The sequence below is a fragment of the Macrosteles quadrilineatus genome, unplaced genomic scaffold (genome assembly GCF_028750875.1).
Source record: "Macrosteles quadrilineatus isolate MER2022 unplaced genomic scaffold, UCM_ALF_1.0 Scaffold_9__3_contigs__length_116548681, whole genome shotgun sequence".
Taxonomy (NCBI): domain Eukaryota; kingdom Metazoa; phylum Arthropoda; class Insecta; order Hemiptera; family Cicadellidae; genus Macrosteles; species Macrosteles quadrilineatus.
This window is the reverse complement of record NW_026542602.1, coordinates 103111440-103129700: the sequence shown is the minus strand read 5'-3', so window position 1 is coordinate 103129700 and position 18261 is coordinate 103111440. Positions and strand designations below refer to the sequence as shown.

The window sequence follows — 18261 nt, the reverse complement described above, 5'->3', positions numbered from 1 at the left end:
GTGGTTCGGATTCCACTATAAACTGTAGGTCCCTTAGTTGCCATTAGCTAATTGGGCTATTAATTAACAGCTGTGTCTAAGGAATGTCGGCATTAGTCACTAACAAGACTACAAGATCGCGCCACTCATCCTACACTCATCTCCATTCATACTTGGCTTAAAATACCTACATAGTATGGTCGCCATTTCATAAGAAAGTATAAAGTATAAGTATAAAGTATTTCTCATTATGTTTTGATATTTAATTTAATTTCATTTGATTTATTACCCCTGAGCGTCTACCATAAAGGTAATTAATCAAATTTGTGTAACTAAATCAAATTGAAATTGCTTAGGGAATGTAAAAGTAAATAAATAGTAAATGTTTTAATCGTCAATGAATTATTATAAATGTAGTACTGTAGCTGTCTATCAACTAAGAGCAGTTGCTTTACAGAAATGTGGACGGTGGGAAGTAAGGTATTGAAATAGCACAACCTAGAGAAAACGGGCCAATAATATCTCCGTGACACGTGACTAGCTGTTAGTAAACATGCTCCAGTGAAACTGAGCTTTAAATAACTTCCGGACCCAATAACAATTGCCTCTAACGCATCTCAACTGTTCACTAGTATTGAAATAAATCGCAAAATCAATTTTAAAATGTAATCACCATAAAGGTTTAGTTGCTGCAGGAGTTATTTCTTTAGAATTCATCAAAATTAACAGATGAGGCTTTTGAGACATTTACAAAAATTTGTTTGATTTCACCATAGTTATTTTTACTGGTAAATGGATAATTGGAAATATTAAAAACATTGACCTTCATGTAACCTCTTTGGATGCAGTTTTCTGGAAAATACTCCACAAAAATACACTCATATCTAGACAAACATTTGTTCAAAACCGTCCTACTATATGTTATATTGCTGTTGCAACCAGCCAATAAAGAACAAGATTATATTTTTTAGCGAATTTCCTTATATAGAAGTAACTGTAGGTGGCACTGTAAGATCTGAGACCGATATACTTTTTCATTTTTATGTCACCAGAGGCAAAAACACTATTCGTTAAAATTTTTATCTATGTAGATTTATATATAACATAGATATAGATAAATGTGTCTGTGAACGTGATAACTTGAGTAATTTTTATTGGGTTTTGATGAAATTTGCTGTAGGGTGGGATAAACTTAAATGAGTTCGCAAACCAGCAAGATCGGGTCATGAAACAAGGTATTGTGGGGTTTTGAAATTTCAAAAATTAGTTTTTTTCAATTTTTCCCCTTAAAACATGGACATGCCTAATTGTCATTGAAACCATTATGTAAAGCTTAAAGACAAATAATTTTGTATATTGAAGTGTTGTTCAGTTAAAGGCAATGGGAAAAATAAAAAATAAACTACATTTTAATTCCTGTGTTATTCTTGTATAGAAAAAGAAAACTGTAGTAGTTTACTTGTTTATGGATATATTGATAGAATTAAATATATATTTATATTTCTTCCTATACTAATAGTGCTTGGTCAAAAACCACATTTTACCTTCCCGGTTGGGTAACAGCAAACCTAGGCACTCGTTAAATCGAATGTTATTTAAATGGGGAATAGATATGTCTTGTTAATGGCATTTTAGTAAAATCCAATCTGATGAATTTAAATCTGTTTAGTCTGGAGGTTTGCTGTGGCGGGAGTATTATCAATCTTGTACCTATTGCACTGTACCTGTACACATTGCACCTGAGTCAGTAAATTTAAAAGAATGACATCCATGTAGAAAGACATAACTGACTGGTCCATCACCCAGGATGTAGCCAGCCGAGATCATCACTGACCATGTGATTAATAGTTTGTAATTATCCACATCTACATGATGTCACACTTATACAATAATTACATCTACGTGCAAGTTTCAGATTGGCCAACTTATTATTATGAAAAAATATTTTGCCTCAAGTTCTAATAATTATGGTTTAAGGACCTCAATGTTGTTTGTAAGAACCTCCTCAATCTGCAGTGTATGTTGTGCTGAGGTAATTGTTTGTTCCTTATTTAAAAGGCAATTGTTTATATTATTATCTGTATTCATGCAAAGCCCTTTTAGGAACGTTTTAGTTTTACCACTACGCACACATATATCCACTTCCACTGCTGGACAAAAATAGGTGGGATACCACAAGTACACACAGTGTACACAAGTGTTATTCAGCTACTTGAAGACAGCTTATAAAATAAAAATAAATATAGATTAAAATTTGTTGCTAAGACAACATCAGCTGTCGTCACTACGGATTTATGGTAACAGTTTCTGTACAGGTGGTCCTGAGTTGTTGGTGCCAACTGATGCATGGAATCATTACTTCATCATTATGATATTGTTTACAGAACCATCTGCTAGAAGGACTAGTTCCAGTGTACAGACCTGCTCGTAGTGATGAGTTGAGCCTGTGTCCGGGAGGGTGGAAGTACGGGTCATACTTTGAGACTTTGCTAATTGAATGCCGCGCTTTCCTACCTTGGGCTTTGCACAGGTTAGTGATCATTGGTACTTTATAAAGCTGCTTGCCAATGATTAACTCGTCGTAACTAGTCTGAACATTATGCTTTACATGATAACACATTCACTACCGGCTGTCACATGATCTGAGATACACAGGATTGAATGTATTTTAAAGCAGCTTTGTTTGAAGCAGAATATGGACTTGAATCTTGATTTGAATCCTGAATAATTAATCTAATTTCTATGGTAACTAATTATAATTTAACTTTCTTGTATAGCTGTAGATAACTATTATAAGGGTGCATTTTTTTATCGAGTATTTGGAATAGAAATATTTCATCAATCCTGGAAACTAAAGTCCAAATGTCACCAATTAAAGCCAGGTTTACACAATGCCAGTTGGCAAGACAATTGTCAAAAGACAACTGACTAGCTTGAAATTAATGGCTTCGTGTAAACACTTCAGGCCAATTGGCTATGCCAATTAGCCCGCCAGATGCCCCGAAATTCAGTTGTCTCCGAGAAGAGGCTGAGGACAACGAGCTGGGCCCAGTGAGGCCCCCACCCCTCGAAAACCCAGTTGTCGTGACAATTGGTGCTGTCTAAACGGTGTAGAGGCCAATAGCACTGTCTTGTCTTTTGGCAGTAGTACCCTGGTTCACTGTAAAATGCCTGGGCAAGTGTTGGCCACGTGTGAACAGGTTCTCGTTCAACTTGCCAGGCCTACGATGATTCCGCTACCACGTGATAACAATTGGCTAAGACTTGTTGTCAAGATAATTGTCTTGCCTACTGGCATCGTGTAAACCCGGCTTAATTGTCTTTAGTATTTAACTGAGATGCGATGGCTCTTACAATCAACCTGAAGGAGTTCATCAAGTTCCTAAAAATAATATAGTCTTAAAATCAGAATTTTTGTTTAACCCTTTGAGCCCCAAGTGCCGATATATCGGCATGTCAATATTGTGCTGAAAATGACACAGTGCCGATAAATCGGCACCCCAAGGTCATGAGCAGAAAGACAATATGCCGATATATCGGCCATCTACTATTTTATATAGTACAGCGCTATTTTAACGTATTTTGTGTATCAGAAAACGTCATTGCGTAGCCAAAGCATAAATAAAATATATTACAAATAATATTTTGTCAATTTTTATTTTATATAGTATTTGTTATTGTTTCTAAAACGATATCGGCAGGCTGTGTCGTCTGTATCGCTCAGCTGTCTCATGAGTCAGCAACTCTGTTGTTTGTTGTTGTTTGTTATTTGAGTAACTGCCGGTGTTTGTTATTGTTTTGTTACGTGGATACCGTAATTTTTACTACAGATTTGTGTTGTTTGAAGTTAATTTCAAAAGTTTTATTATTCTTTTAGTGAGTTTATCAAAACATCATAATGGTAATCAACTATGAACTTACGTCTGTAACTGCATAATTATTTGGGTGCATGCTATAGCCCTTGCATGGACATGGAAACCTATTTTCATAACTAACTAACTAACTTAGGCCTAGTTCCTTTCTATAAGTTCTTTATCTTTTATTTCTTCCATGTTGACTGTTTTTATTTGTCTCAAATATGAGTAAAAAAAGAACTAGGGCAGAATCTCCTGTTAGTGAAAACACTCTGTTGTGTAACATTCAAGAAGCAGGTTTGAATGTATATTCTGCCGACAAGAACAGTGATGACTCTGACTTCCGTGACAATATTGCAAGTTCTGATGCTGATTCATCCTCCTCAGAACTAGTTGACGACACGGATGAAGACCCGACATATAGCCCGGAAAATAGTGGTAGGCCTAGACTAGGTTTTTTGCAAAGACCGATCAGATCACCTCATATGTTTTCCTCTGATGAAGAAGACATTGATGATGTCCTTCCTCTGGCAGATTTGCCTCAAGAAGTAATTGATTTTAATTTAGGCCAACCATCAACTAGCAGTGACACTAGGTTTGGCCTAGATAGGCCTATGCCTACAGAAGAAGCTAGACCTACTGATGCTATAGCAGATTTGCCAACAGATACCGGTACTCAGACTGCTAGGGATTGTGCTAGGCCTAGGCCTAGAGGCAGGGGTTCACACAGAGGGAGAGGAAGAAGTCAGACTCAAGCAAATCGTAGTAGGCGAAGACCTGTTGAACCTGAGTCCAGTGACTGGGATGAACTCGAGGAGGATAATGATCCGGGTTACCAGCACAACTTCACTTTCAATGAAGTCCCAGGTCCTAAGCATTGCCCACCCAGAAACTCCTCGCCAATTACCTATTTCTCTCTGTTTTTTACTACTGAATTGATAGCAAAATTTGTAGTAGAGACAAACAGATACGCTACAAATTTCTTGCGATCTGCTGAACATGGCTTGTCACCTCAGAGTACATTGAGATCTTGGGTAAATTTAACCTCTGAGGAGTTCAAAGGCTTCCTTGCTGTTATTATAAACATGGGCATAATCCGGAAGCCTTCAATCAGAAGCTATTGGAGCCAGCCATCGTCCCTGTCCACTCCTTGGTTTGCAAAAATGTTTTCTCGAACACGGTTTGAACTTATCTTAAAATTTTTTCATTTGATTGATGGCAGCAAACTTGTGAAACATGGCAAACCGGGCTATGACCCATGCGGAAGATTTCAACCACTCATCGACCATCTGAACCGGTTAGCCAAGTTTTACTATGTACCCTACCAGAAACTATCTGTCGATGAGTCGTTAGTGGGGACAAAAAAGCGGATTGGCTTGACCCAATACCTCCCAAAAAAAAAACATCACAGGTGGGGAGTGAAGCTGTGGGTACTTTGTGACGCGCTAACCCATTACTGCATGGCACTTTTTTGCTACAAAGGTGCCAAATACAGAGAAAATGATGAAGAAACCACTGAGCATGGCCTGGCATTCTCTGTAGTCAACAAACTAATGAACATCGCCAACTGTTTGAACAAAGGCTTTCATCTATTTTTGGATAATTTTTTCACTACTCTTCGCCTGGCTAGATACTTATATTCTAAATTAACTTGGCTTACAGGAACTGTTAGAGTTGACAGAGTAGGTGTGCGCACTGTGCTACGGGGGAAATATGCTGTTGGACAAAAAAAATACATTCGAAAAGGACCCGCCTTGTACATGGCCTACCGCGAGAAACCGACCAACAAATCTCAGTTTATTCTGTTATCAACCGATAGCAAGGCAGAAAATGTAAGATATACAAAAATGAGAAGTAGGAAAGTAATTGTAAAGACTAAGCCTAGAATAGTCCATCAGTACAACAATGGCATGGGGGGCATAGATGGTACTGATCAAATGTTGTACACTTACCTTGATGAGCGACGTTCGATGAAACCTTGGAAGAAAGTGATTTTTAACATATTTGGCCGCATGATGCTAAATGCATATGTTTTGTACAAACTTAACACCGAAAAACCAATGAGCCGTGCCTCTTTTATCACAGCTGTGGTGGATGAACTAGCAAATTCTTGGTTCGAAAAGAAATACGGAGTTGCCGGTAGAGGTGGGGGTGACGCAACAGTTGGAAAAGGGTTTGGGTTGGAAAAAGTTCCTGATAACAAGGAAAAGAACTGTTCTGTATGCATTGGAAAAAAAAACCCAGATGGAAAAAGGAGAAGAGCGCGCACTATGTGTTGCTTTTGTAAAGCAGGACTGCATGCGGAGTGCTACAATCGCCACAAATGCAACTAAACGTTAACATTTGGATTTGTAAATACTGTAAATAGCCTTTTTTAATAATTTTATAAACTAGTGTTAGTTGAATACTATTTTCTTCTTTTCTGAGGTCTTTCTCTGATACAGCACATAACAATTTTTAAGACATTATGTGAGTTATCGGTGTTATTTCCATTTACAAACTAAAACTTTTGGTGTTACGGAACATGGTGAAAAAAACTTTTTGGTGAGTAAAACAAAATATTTGTATCAGATATATTGTTAAGATTCTTAGTCTTAGGTCTGTTCCATTAGTTTCTTTCAATTTGATATGCATCTCCTACATTGATACTTGTATACTATAATAAAACATGTTTGTTGCGGTAACTAGGCCGATAACGGATGTTGAAGTATTTATCATAATATACCATAAGTTGGTCATTTATAAATATTTTTGCACCAAATCTTTAGGTATTATTTAGAAATGTATAGTGACTAATAAAAATGCAATAGGATGTGCCTCCTCACTTATTCACTTATTTTTTATACATCTCAAAATAAAAAATTAAAAAAAGTTTTTATTTTTTTATTTTATTTTTTTATTTTTGTCAACTAACATTTTTATTTTTTATTTTTATTTTTATGCCAAATTGTTGCCATAGCAGTAAGCTAAAAAATAATGCCAAAATAATTTTTCTATCTCAATATTAAATAAAGTTATAAACAAATTAATACAATGCTGTAAAAACCGCCTATTTTGGCCTGTCATTCCCAGTACTGACCATGCAGTATAGGCATGTCACCTCCAAAAAAATCGCAAAAATTTTTTTGGGGCCCAAAGGGTTAAATACCTATTAAAACAAAATGAAATGTTTTTTTTACTTACTTTCACCTAAAAACATAAACAAAAATGAACTGTCGCATATATATGCGGTGTTTGGACTAATTCAAGAAAAACATAATAATTTTCAATATTGTCTTCACTATAGCCGGGTTTGCAAAAATGAAACATTACAAAAGGTTATCACATATTTAAAAAAATCAAGAATATATTATTTATAAACAAGATTGCAGAGTATTACAATAGTATATTTCGTACCTAGTGCCGAAAACAGGGTTTTGCTGGCTCGAGATAGTTTTTAAGTTCGAGACAAAGTCGAGAACTTAAATCGATCGAGAGCTGCAAAACCATTTTCGGTCCGTGGTACGAACACTATTTTTCACCACACTACTACTATTCACAATAATAATAATGAAAACTGATAGTCAACGCAACTTTAAAGTTATGTGAAGAAGTAACTTAAGGAATCAGCAAAACAGTTGCTAGGCTACGGTGAAAATAAAACAGTTCTATTTCAATGCTATGGATACTGTTTGTGTAATTAATATGCAAGCGGACAGCAGATTTTGCGGCCCCGGGATGTAAAAACCTGCTCGGTCCCCAAATTACGATGACAGCTGGCATCGCCAGCAAAACGTAACTTTCAGCCACCAATTAACGTATGTAATACAGCCAAAAACATCATAGTGTGGTGAAAAGTAAATTATCATTGTTTAACAGGTTTTCGTTCGTGGTCTGCGTGTACTGTTAACCAAGTGACAGCCAATCTATGTGTAAGATTAAATTCTATACCTCGGTCCGTGGCAATGAGTGCAGCATCGCATATATGCGACGCTCAGTAGCAAACGTGTAAATGGTTCAAGAAAACTTTGACACATTCATGATAAAACAATCTGACCACAATTATAATACAAGATTTAAAAACTCTCTCAAACCTGCACAACATATGCTAAACTTGTTCCATTTGTCACACCAGTACATGGGGTCAAAAATGTATAACTGCTGCTGAGAATAAAACAAATTCAAAACCCATTTAAAATCGTGGCTATTAAAGAAGCAAAGAAGGCATTCTATTCTTTAGAAGATTTTTTGGAAAATCAGTATATGTTTGTATTTTATTATCATTATTTATTTTTGTTTATTTTTTATTATTTTACTATTATTTATTATTATTTATTATTATTTTATATATTATTTTATTGCTATTTTTTAGCAAGTGTATACTGATGTTGCAGGGCTCAGAGTCGTGGTGTGTCTGTTGTGAGACAACATGTAGACAGTCTGGACCAGTTACAGAGCCAATATGATGTCGTGTTGAACTGCTCTGGTCTTGGATCCAAACTGTTGCTTGGAGACCATAAGCTTGTACCCATCAGAGGCCAAGTTATCAAGGTAAATGTGACCAGCTCTTGCCTTGGTTGGAATCTTAATCTTTTATCATTATCTCAAATTATATTACCTATGCACTAATACAGGGTGTGGCAAATAAAACGGATCTAATTTAAATTACGACTAACTCAAAGATTAACGGTGATGCAATATATTTCATTGGTTATGACAAACTTGTATTGATTGCCATTAACGAAAACTTACATATGAGCAACAAACCTTCAAATGGTGTTCCTCAATGATTAAGCACTCTTCCAGTCTTGCACAAAAACTGTCAAACACCTCACTTAACATTTCAGGAGTCAGGATGGCACCTCTTGAGTCATGGCCTCTTTTAGTTCATTCAATGTGTGAGGCTTGTTTGTGTACACTCGTGACTTTAATAAGCCCCACAAAATAAATCACACGAGAGGTCGTCCAGTGGTCGAAACTCGACCAAAAATATGTAATGTACTCACTTAACTATTTTCACCCCACACTGTAAATAAAACATGTGATTGGAGTTTCCTCCATTTGTTTTGATTTTCTGTTTATATTTCGTTGTTATTTCGTAACCAGCATAGCAACGCATAAGATCCATGTTAATTTTTTACAACTTTTAAACTTATTTTTTGTGCTTATCTTTGAGCCTATTTAAATTTATAAAGGGATTCTGCACACCTACAGGAAAATAGCTTTCCAACGGTATGCGTAGATTTTCCCTACGATGCACACGAGCTGAGAAAAAAGGTTTTAAAGAAACATGCTTGCCTATTAATATATAGATAGATACTCTTAGATCAGGCCACCCAACATCCCTGAAATGTGAGATTACTCAGCTCCAAAACTTGCGTTGCAAAAATCCCACCACAACATTGGCGGTGCAAACAGTTGCGCTATCCTGTTGAATCTCATCCTTCTTAGGATTATGCGTTTTCTCCATACTTCTGGGATGAGGAATTTTTGCAACATAAACAAACATATAGCGTATTGATTCACCGTACCTGTTAACCACCCTCTTCAGTAATATAGCCCGATCACGCAAGTTTTTGTGACACCACAACACACAGTGAATATATTTATTAGTCATGCATATATTTAATTTCTTTGGCATTGTTCCTCTTAAGAGACATAACATATACTTTTTATACAATAAAATTGCATATTGTGAAATCATTTAGACAAAAATAGGTTTTAAACCTTTAAAATTGTTTATTACCTAACATACAAAACAGGTAATTAACAAAGTTAGTAAACAACCTGTAACACTTTTCTCATTTTTACAGGTTCGCGCTCCATGGGTCAAACACTTCTACTACGCTGACTATGACACGTACATCATCCCGGGGAGTGGAGGTGTAGTAACATTGGGAGGATCCCGTCACTACGACAGTCACCACACTGAGGCGTGTGGCCACGACGCGGCAGCCATACGGGAGCGCTGCCTGGCCTTGGTGCCCAGTCTGGCCACCGCGACCACCCTTGGCACCTGGACTGGCCTGCGACCGCACCGGGACACAGTGCGGGTCCAGGCAGAGAGGGTGGGCAACTTGACGGTACGTACGAGTACAGAAACTTACTTGGATTAACAAAATGACAATAACAATAATTTGTAACCCTTTCATGCATGTTATAAGATGGAACTGGCATTCCAGTATACAGTATTCTATCGTTGACTCGACAGGTATGGGGCCTGAAGGGAGTTGGGTATACTGAAAATGTTAGGTTTTTTCTAATACATTTGATCAAGATAAAATAAGGCTATTATTTTCGAATTTATTCTCTATTACCAAGCATTTGGAATGGTACAAAACACAATGAAGTTAACAAAAATTACCTAGGAAGTAGTAACTTAAGCCCCAGACAGAGGGAAGGGATTAATGTCACTGCAGACTAGTTTAGTTTCCGCCTGCGGTGCATCAAACTACTTATTATGTCAGAATATTGAAAGACAACTGAATACCGAGTCTACTCTTGACAAAGAGAATTAAGAAACCAACTTTGCTCCTGCTTATTCATAGAATAAATGGTTTTGTGCATAAGAGTTTGACATTACAATTCTAAACTTTCCAGGGTACTAATTTCTAATCCATTAAAAACCAACCTATTCTAAAATCATCCTCAGCTTTAATTAGGTACTGTTGATTTTTAATATTTTTTCTAACAAAACACATGATATTGGCTAAATAATTTTGATTTTTAAAATATTACTAATGGTTTTATAATCACTGAAACTTTTTTTCTTCTGATTCTATTCTCATTCTAATTTCGTAGTCTGATGAAATGAACATTCACAGGAATTGTATAGCCTTTCTAAGTTATTATATAATAATTGCAATAAGGCTATAGCTAAGTATCGAAGGCTATACTGAAGTCAAATAATGTTATGATAGTACATTGGCTACGATGCATAGCAAATCATATGTCATCAGTTACATGAAGTATTTCTGCTTCACTGCTATAAGATTGACGAACACCTGATTGAAAGCTGGATATGATATTTTGTGCAAAGAAGTGAGAAACATGGGAGTGATTTACTTTTTCTAATGCTTTAGAAAGAGCGGGAAGAATGTTAATTGGTCTGTCTTGTGGAAGATGCTTAATCCCTTGTGGGATGAGATTTTAATTTTATTCGAGGAACAAGCGCAGACGTCCACTTCTCTTGGAAAATAGCTGATCTCAGTGAAGTATTAATTATGAAAGTTAATGTTGGGATTAAAGCAAAAAAGATACGTTTAACTAAAGAAATTGGGATTCTGTCAGAACCAGTGGCGTCAGACGTTAACAGCCTTATAGCTTTCAAAACATCTATTTGCAATATTGGCTTGAAGATGAATTGAGTGATGGAATTTTGCAAGTGACGTTATTTTAACAGTTAAATGGTTCTGAACTATTGTACCGTTTGCCTGTGATGAAACTGATGAAAAAATAATTATTCAAATTGTTCAACAGAATTGAGATGGGAACAATGTTAACCTACTTTCCAAATCCAAAACGTTTTAGATTATGCCAGCAAACAGCAGAGGATCCTTCAGAAAACAATCTATAAAAATAAGGAATCGAGCATTACGTAAATGTTGTTTTACTTTATTTCTAAGCTGGCGATTGTGGGCCATGAGCCCCTGATCCCTAGTTCTTTTGGCTCTATGGTGGACTGAGTCCCGCCGAGCCATTAAACCAATGATCTCCTCACTAATCCAAGGAACAGAGGAGCGACTTAAACATCACTCACTAACAACCTTGTGCGAACTTAGTTTATTATTATTATTATTATGAAGACCGTGATACGTATGCGGCTTATTGTTTCTGTCTATAGCTTGTGATCTTTATTAGCTTTATGTGTTTGGTTTATCTTGTAAATAAACTAGTGAAAGGTGGCAACACTTCATCGGTGGTAACAGCCAAGGCAGCAAACAGTTGTTTCCACACTTGGCACAGTCCCCATTAGACGAAATATGGCTTGTTTTCTCTGGGCCGCGTTAAGGGTCAGTGGAGCCCTGGGCAAACTCAAAATCAGCGGCCCCCTTTTTTCTTAGAGCGGGCGGGCAGTAGTTGTATGGCACCCACCAGGCGCCCCTCAACCACCGGCGCCCCTGGGCGTGTGCCCATTCTGCCCGTTTATAAAAGCGGGCCTGTGTTTTCTTGGTGTAGTATGGCCTAGCCTCTAATTTAGCCAGCTGCAATCCCTTCATTCTAAAAACACAATCCTCGCTTGAGCCTTTCCTTAAAACTGACATAATATGGTTAGTCTATTCTCTTTTGGATAGATTATTCCTTGGCTTTAAATTATCACAATATGATTTTTTTATCGATGGACGTTTATTCATTAAAAATGTATTTAAATAGTACACTATTAAGTCCAAACTAAACCTGATAAATGTTTTCTCAATATTGGTTTTTTCTAAAAACATTGACTTTTACACACCTGCCGAGCAGAGACTGTAGAAATATGGTTGTTAAGAACTGGCGGTCGGGTGAACTAAGTACTACTGTATATGAATGTGTCATACTAACTCTTACCAGAGTATACTTATAGAAAGGACACACTCTACACCAACTTACTGTTCAGGTGATCCACAACTACGGTCACGGAGGCTATGGTGTCACAGCAGCGCCTGGTACTGCCAAGTATGCTGTGCACTTGCTGCAACACACTCTCATGGGAAACTGCAAACTCTGAATCCCTGTGTCAGCTGCCAGTGTACCAATCGGTCGGGTAGTTGTATGTTAGTCAGAACTTGCCTTTTCATAATGTTCATGGTTCAACACTAACCTAGCTGTTTTGTCAATTTGAAATTTTGATTTTTTTAAATTCTGGTGAAAACAGTAAAGAAAGGTTTCTTGTAGGTTACAATTTTGCTACTACCTGTTCAACCCACGGTAGTGAGATGGAAGCTTTTGAGTATATTATTATATTTATAAACATTTATTTGGGTTGGATGTAACTAACATACCGTGTTTTGGTTGTTCGATTATACTCTGGTATAACCAACAAACGTTACACTAACATTGCTGGCATTACAGTGGGTCGTAACAGGATTAACTATTTTGATACCTCCAATTAAAAAATATCATTCTTAAAAAATTAATTGTTTAATGTTGCGATAAAAAATAAAGTGGGCAAGAATACACTAATCTATGCAACTACCATGAGTTTTTTGGTGTACAACTATGATGAAATGTCTTATAATTTATATTTAGTTACAATTTTATTCTTTTACTTTGTTGCAAGCTTAATAAAAACAGTTTTGTTCATAAGTTTGGTCAATTTCAGGTCTGTAAACATCATTCTATATTGCTGTTTTATTTTACAATAATTGGTCAAATAAACTTGGATTTTTTAATTTTATTTTTAATATAGTCTAGTTTGTAAAACAGAATGGTGTTGTTTAATTGTTGTTTTTTTTTCTTTAAGCACTGTTTTAAATTCATTAACATTTTTTTGCCCTTTTTGCTTAGTCTACAGTTACACATGGAAGTAAGTTGTGTGATTATTTAACTGTTATTATAACATCTGCATGCGATGGTTGTGCATCTTGATTTTATGTCATATTAACTCCTCTTTATAATAAAAAATATACTTTTGCCGCCTTGGAATCAAAAACTATCTTTACCTCAAATTCTGTCTGTCTTTCCCTTTGTTGATGCCCACAGGTCTGTTTGAGTCCTTTTCTTGTTACAACAAATTTACAGATTGATGTAAACAATGTATCCCATTTGGAATAAAATAGTGGGAGTGTTTTCTTAGCTTCCGTCAACCAGAATGTAACTTCAGTTTACACAAAGATTAATTAATTGTGTGAGATTTTGTTTATATAGGCCTATAAAATTAATTAGATACTAATTAAACTCACCGTTCAATTTATTGTTAGTTTCAACCATTGATTCAGTACACTAGAGGTCTCCAAACTTGTTCACATAAGGGCCAGATTTTAATATCTTGGAGGCCAGCCGGGCCACGATGACTGTGGGGTTTCCTTAACCCCCAAGGGGGAAGTTGGGCCCTCTTACACAACATGTTCTCAGCAACTATTTTCATATTTTACCAAACAGATCAAAATCTCCAAAAGAATATCAAGTCATTAAAAATATACAAGAAGTGTGCTCCAAAGTTTGCAAAATTATACTTGCAAAATCAACATTTTGAGCACTTTGACAAAGAAAAAGTTTAATCTCTTGCAATCTGAAAAGGGGGTTTAAGTGCAAAACTTCCTTTTCGGGTTGGTTTAATTTTGACTTGTTATTTTCCTATTGGTTTATAAACAAATCTGAAAGCTTAGTAAAATAATTCTAAAAATATATAACAGATTATTCTTAAAAGTTATTATCTGTAGTGAGATATCCGTCATCACTAATATAAAATGTGCAAAACAACCACTACAAAAAAATAATTGATTTTACCAAATGAAATTGCTACCACAACAACTAGCATCAAGCATTTTAATTTTTCAAACAATAAGCAATAAAATATTGTTAAAGATAGAGACAGTTTATATTGGCCACCTGGCACAGGGAGAATGGGTGTCATCTTGGTTCAGCTACGGCTACGATCATATCACTATGCCAATGCATACAAAAGCCTCCAAACTATGGCCGTAGTTTGGAGACCCCTGCTGTACACTAAGGCAATGCTTTAACCAAAATATTTTTTAAGTTTGAAATCTATTGCTCATTATGTTGTATTGCATTATGTTGTATTTTAAAGAAAGCCTTGTTGTAGATTATAATTCTATACCCGGGACTTTGGAGTACTTCTTGTATATTTTTAATGACTTGATATTCTTTTGAAGTTTTCTTATCTGTATAGTAATATTTAAAATAGTTGCTGAGAACATGTTTTTGTTGAATATGTTGTGTGAGTTGGTAATTTATTTAGAAGCTCAGACAATCTTTTTTGTCACCTATTTTTTCTACTTGGTTTTTTAACAAAGTAATACAGTTCCTCATCAATAGATGCAAATAAATCATCAGTGAAATCTGTAGATAGAGTTTTACAGTTGTTATTTATAAATTTTGATTTGGTTGAACACCATTTTTTTTTTAGACAAATAGTTGTGATGTTGATAGCTGAATATTTTTTGTTGTACAGTTAATTGTTCTGTGGTGTTAAGAAAAAATGTATGTATTAGCAATGAATACAAACCCTTTAAGAAGCAAAATGCTTACGGAGAATAGTCAGACTGGAATTTTGCCAGAATGAGCTTTGCACGGATGCTACTCGCTCAGTCTCGCTCAGCAATAGACTTGGCCGCGCGCTCGCGAAAGTCTACCTAGCGGCCGCCGCGGGAACTATCCAAAATTAAAATATTCCCAGACTGAACTTTTTACAAAGGCATTGAGCTTCTTATAAGTTTTGCATTCATTGGTATTAGTCTATGTTAAATTAAACTAAGTTAACTTTCCTTCCCAGTTGTCAAGAATAGAAGTCTTGCTAGTAATCAATGTATCTCTTTTCAAGCATACATAGGTGAGAACATAAGCCAGCGAATACTGCTAGTGTTAATGACCTTTTCCAATGGGCTAACATTTGTAATAAATTACCCATTATTTAAGCAATGAAAACATGGAAAATGATATCAAGTATTCCTAAAAGATGCAAGAAAACTGCTAAACATATATTTTCTCAAATTATTCGTGTATCAATAAGTCTTGGAGGAGCACCTACACTCCCATAAGAGCTAACAAGACATTTCCCCTTGTTAAAGGTATTCAGCGAAAGAATTTATGTAACTATGTTATCTTTTTTTAAACAATTTTCAAAACTAATTTAGAAATTCATTAGACCAGTATAAATCGAATAATGTTTTGTAATAATTTTTATTCTGCATGCATTTCAATATATTGAGATATGAATAATAAATTATTTAAACCACAATTTTCCATTCTTTTCACTTGTCTAAAGTTCATCCAAAAATTTAATTAACCCAGATAAAAAATGAGGTTGAGCACCCTTAATATTTAGGCTGTTGTTTTCATACATTGCAAATATGGTGGATAATAGTATTTGTACCAAGAAGATTGGTTAGGTTAGTTAATCAGTGGAAAAGTTAGGTTTTAGTTACTCAAGTTATTTGGGCATTCTCAGTGAAAACAACTTCTCGTAAAATTCATCAATGAGATAAACTGATCCCGGTGGATTTATTCCACCAGGCCTAGTACAGTATTAAGAGTAACATCTTAAACACTATTATTAATACAAATTAAACATGCTAACCATATAGTCGGACATTAATTGTTTGAACAGGCGAATCTACATAATCCATTAAGTTACTTGGATGCGCAGTCTGTTATACATCGTTCACAATGTTTAGACGGTTTTAGGGTAAGAAATCTATCCCCTCCACTTGACCCTTACCTTTAAAATAATAGCTCAATGGCTGATTACTGATTTATATGTAACTAAGCAATATACATTAAATACAAAATACCCCCGCCGCAGCAAACCTGCAGACTAAGCTAATTTACATTTGACTGATCGGATTTACTCAAAAATATCTCCTTAAAAAAATCAAATTTATTCCCTATTTAGATAGCATGGTTTTAACGTGTACTTAGGTTTGCTGCAACAGGGAGGGTAAAAAAGTGATTTTTTGTGTAAAATGTTAATAGTTTAGTATGCAATAAATACATTTTCTAAAATTGATCAAAATATATTCATAAATAAGCAAATTACAACCGTTTACTTATTCTCCATAAGAATAACATGGGAATTTTTAATTTACAAATTTTTCTGTAACTATTAGGCACATAATAACGCTTCAGCAAATTGAATTGTTTGGTTTTTTAAGCTCTACAAAATAGTTTGGAAATAAATTGCGAAATCTTATGTTTTTAGGGTCAAAAAGGGGAAAACCCAATTTTTGTCCCATAAACCCCCGTTGCCATAATATCCGATCATGCTGATTCGCGAACTCGTTTATACCAAATTTAATCAAAATCAGATCATTTTTGCTTGAGTTATCGTGCTAACGGACACACACATATATATACATACATGAATTTGAACAGTGTTTTTGGCCTCTAGGGACTTCAAAACGAAAAAGTAAATCGGTCCCGGGTCCAGGTCTTACCATGAATACTAAAGTAATAGCTTATTCCCTATATGGAAAATTCGCTAAAAAGTAGTGTGGGAGTTCCCCTCAAACCCCCTAAATATTGTGATCTATGCTGAAAACTTGAATCAGGCGATACTGCCTTAATTATACCGTAAATGTCTGTAAACTCAGCTGTACAAAATTGTAAACAAAATCTGAACTTCTATACAATTTGTTGATATTTTACTGTTTTGTCATATTTTCTTTTACCTAAATTAGTTTGTGTATTCATTTTAATTTTTGTTTTACTCTTTTTTTATGAAATTTTTAAAAATATTTCAACAAAACACGGTTTTTAATAGTTTGAAAAACTTGAAGTATGTAAATAAATGTATTAGTATGTATTTTCCAATGTGTCGTATCCTACTATAAGTATACCAGAGTTATTAATTTTTTTCATAAACTTTGTTTTGCTACATGGGGAACTTGCTTTTTACAGTTAGTTATGTTAGGGTTTATCTGTCCAGTTTTTGTTTATATACTTAAAAAAGTGTAGTTGACCCCAGTGTGCCCATGACTGTAGCTCGTTTACTTAAGCACCTTGTAGCTTGATATTGTTAGTAACACCAAATGTTTGTGTATGCCCTACCAGCGTAGAGTAGAGGGACCACTGTAAATAGTCGACTAGTTTATCGTACATTTGGTTCTTCCACAGCAATACTGTCACCTGGCCACCCACTGATTTGTATATTGTTAGGCTGATTAAATAATAAACAGTTTGAAAGTTATTGGCTCTCAATTTGGCTTACCTATGATTTGATTACTGTGATGGCTGTATCTGGTGATGGAGCAGTTCTTAAAATACCCCCGCCGCAGCAAACCTGCAGACTACGCGAATTTCCATTTGTCTGGTTGGATTTCCACTGAAATATTTCTTTAAAATTGTCCCATTTGTTTCCTATATAAATAACATTAATTTGCATGAGTACTTAATAATAATTTATTAATAAGGTATGTTTTTTAATTGAAATGTTTGTAGCTTAGTATGAAATAAAGAAATTTGCAAAATTCAATCAAAACCTATCCATAAAAATCAAACTACAAGAGTTTTCTTTTTCTCCATAAGAATAACATGGGAGGTTAAAAATAATTTTGTTATAAAGGGAATAAATATGACTTCTTTATGGTTAGATTTTAGTAAAAATCCAATCAGACAAACATGCTTAGACAGGTATTAGGTTTGCTGTGGCAGGGGTATTAAAGTTATTCTTTGGGGTTGGTTTAGTGGGAGAAATATTTATCTCATTACTGCAGGACCAACGAGCTTCATCCTGTGTATGGATCGCAGAAAAATATGTGAAATGGTTATCATAAAAGGTGTGTTATTT

General features: G+C 35.2%; 1 protein-coding gene across 1 annotated transcript in view; it reads left to right on the top strand.

The window, feature by feature from the left end:
* Positions 1-17661, top strand: part of LOC129002061 (D-aspartate oxidase-like) — a 28049-nt gene extending 10388 nt beyond the window's left edge. Inside the window, exons 4-7 of the mRNA XM_054429571.1 lie at positions 2364-2509; positions 8207-8363; positions 9626-9895; positions 12409-17661. Coding sequence (XP_054285546.1) covers positions 2364-2509; positions 8207-8363; positions 9626-9895; positions 12409-12519 — 684 coding nt within the window. The 3' untranslated portion in view covers positions 12520-17661. The remainder of the gene's footprint in view (positions 1-2363; positions 2510-8206; positions 8364-9625; positions 9896-12408) is intronic.
* Positions 17662-18261: the final 600 nt, after the last annotated feature.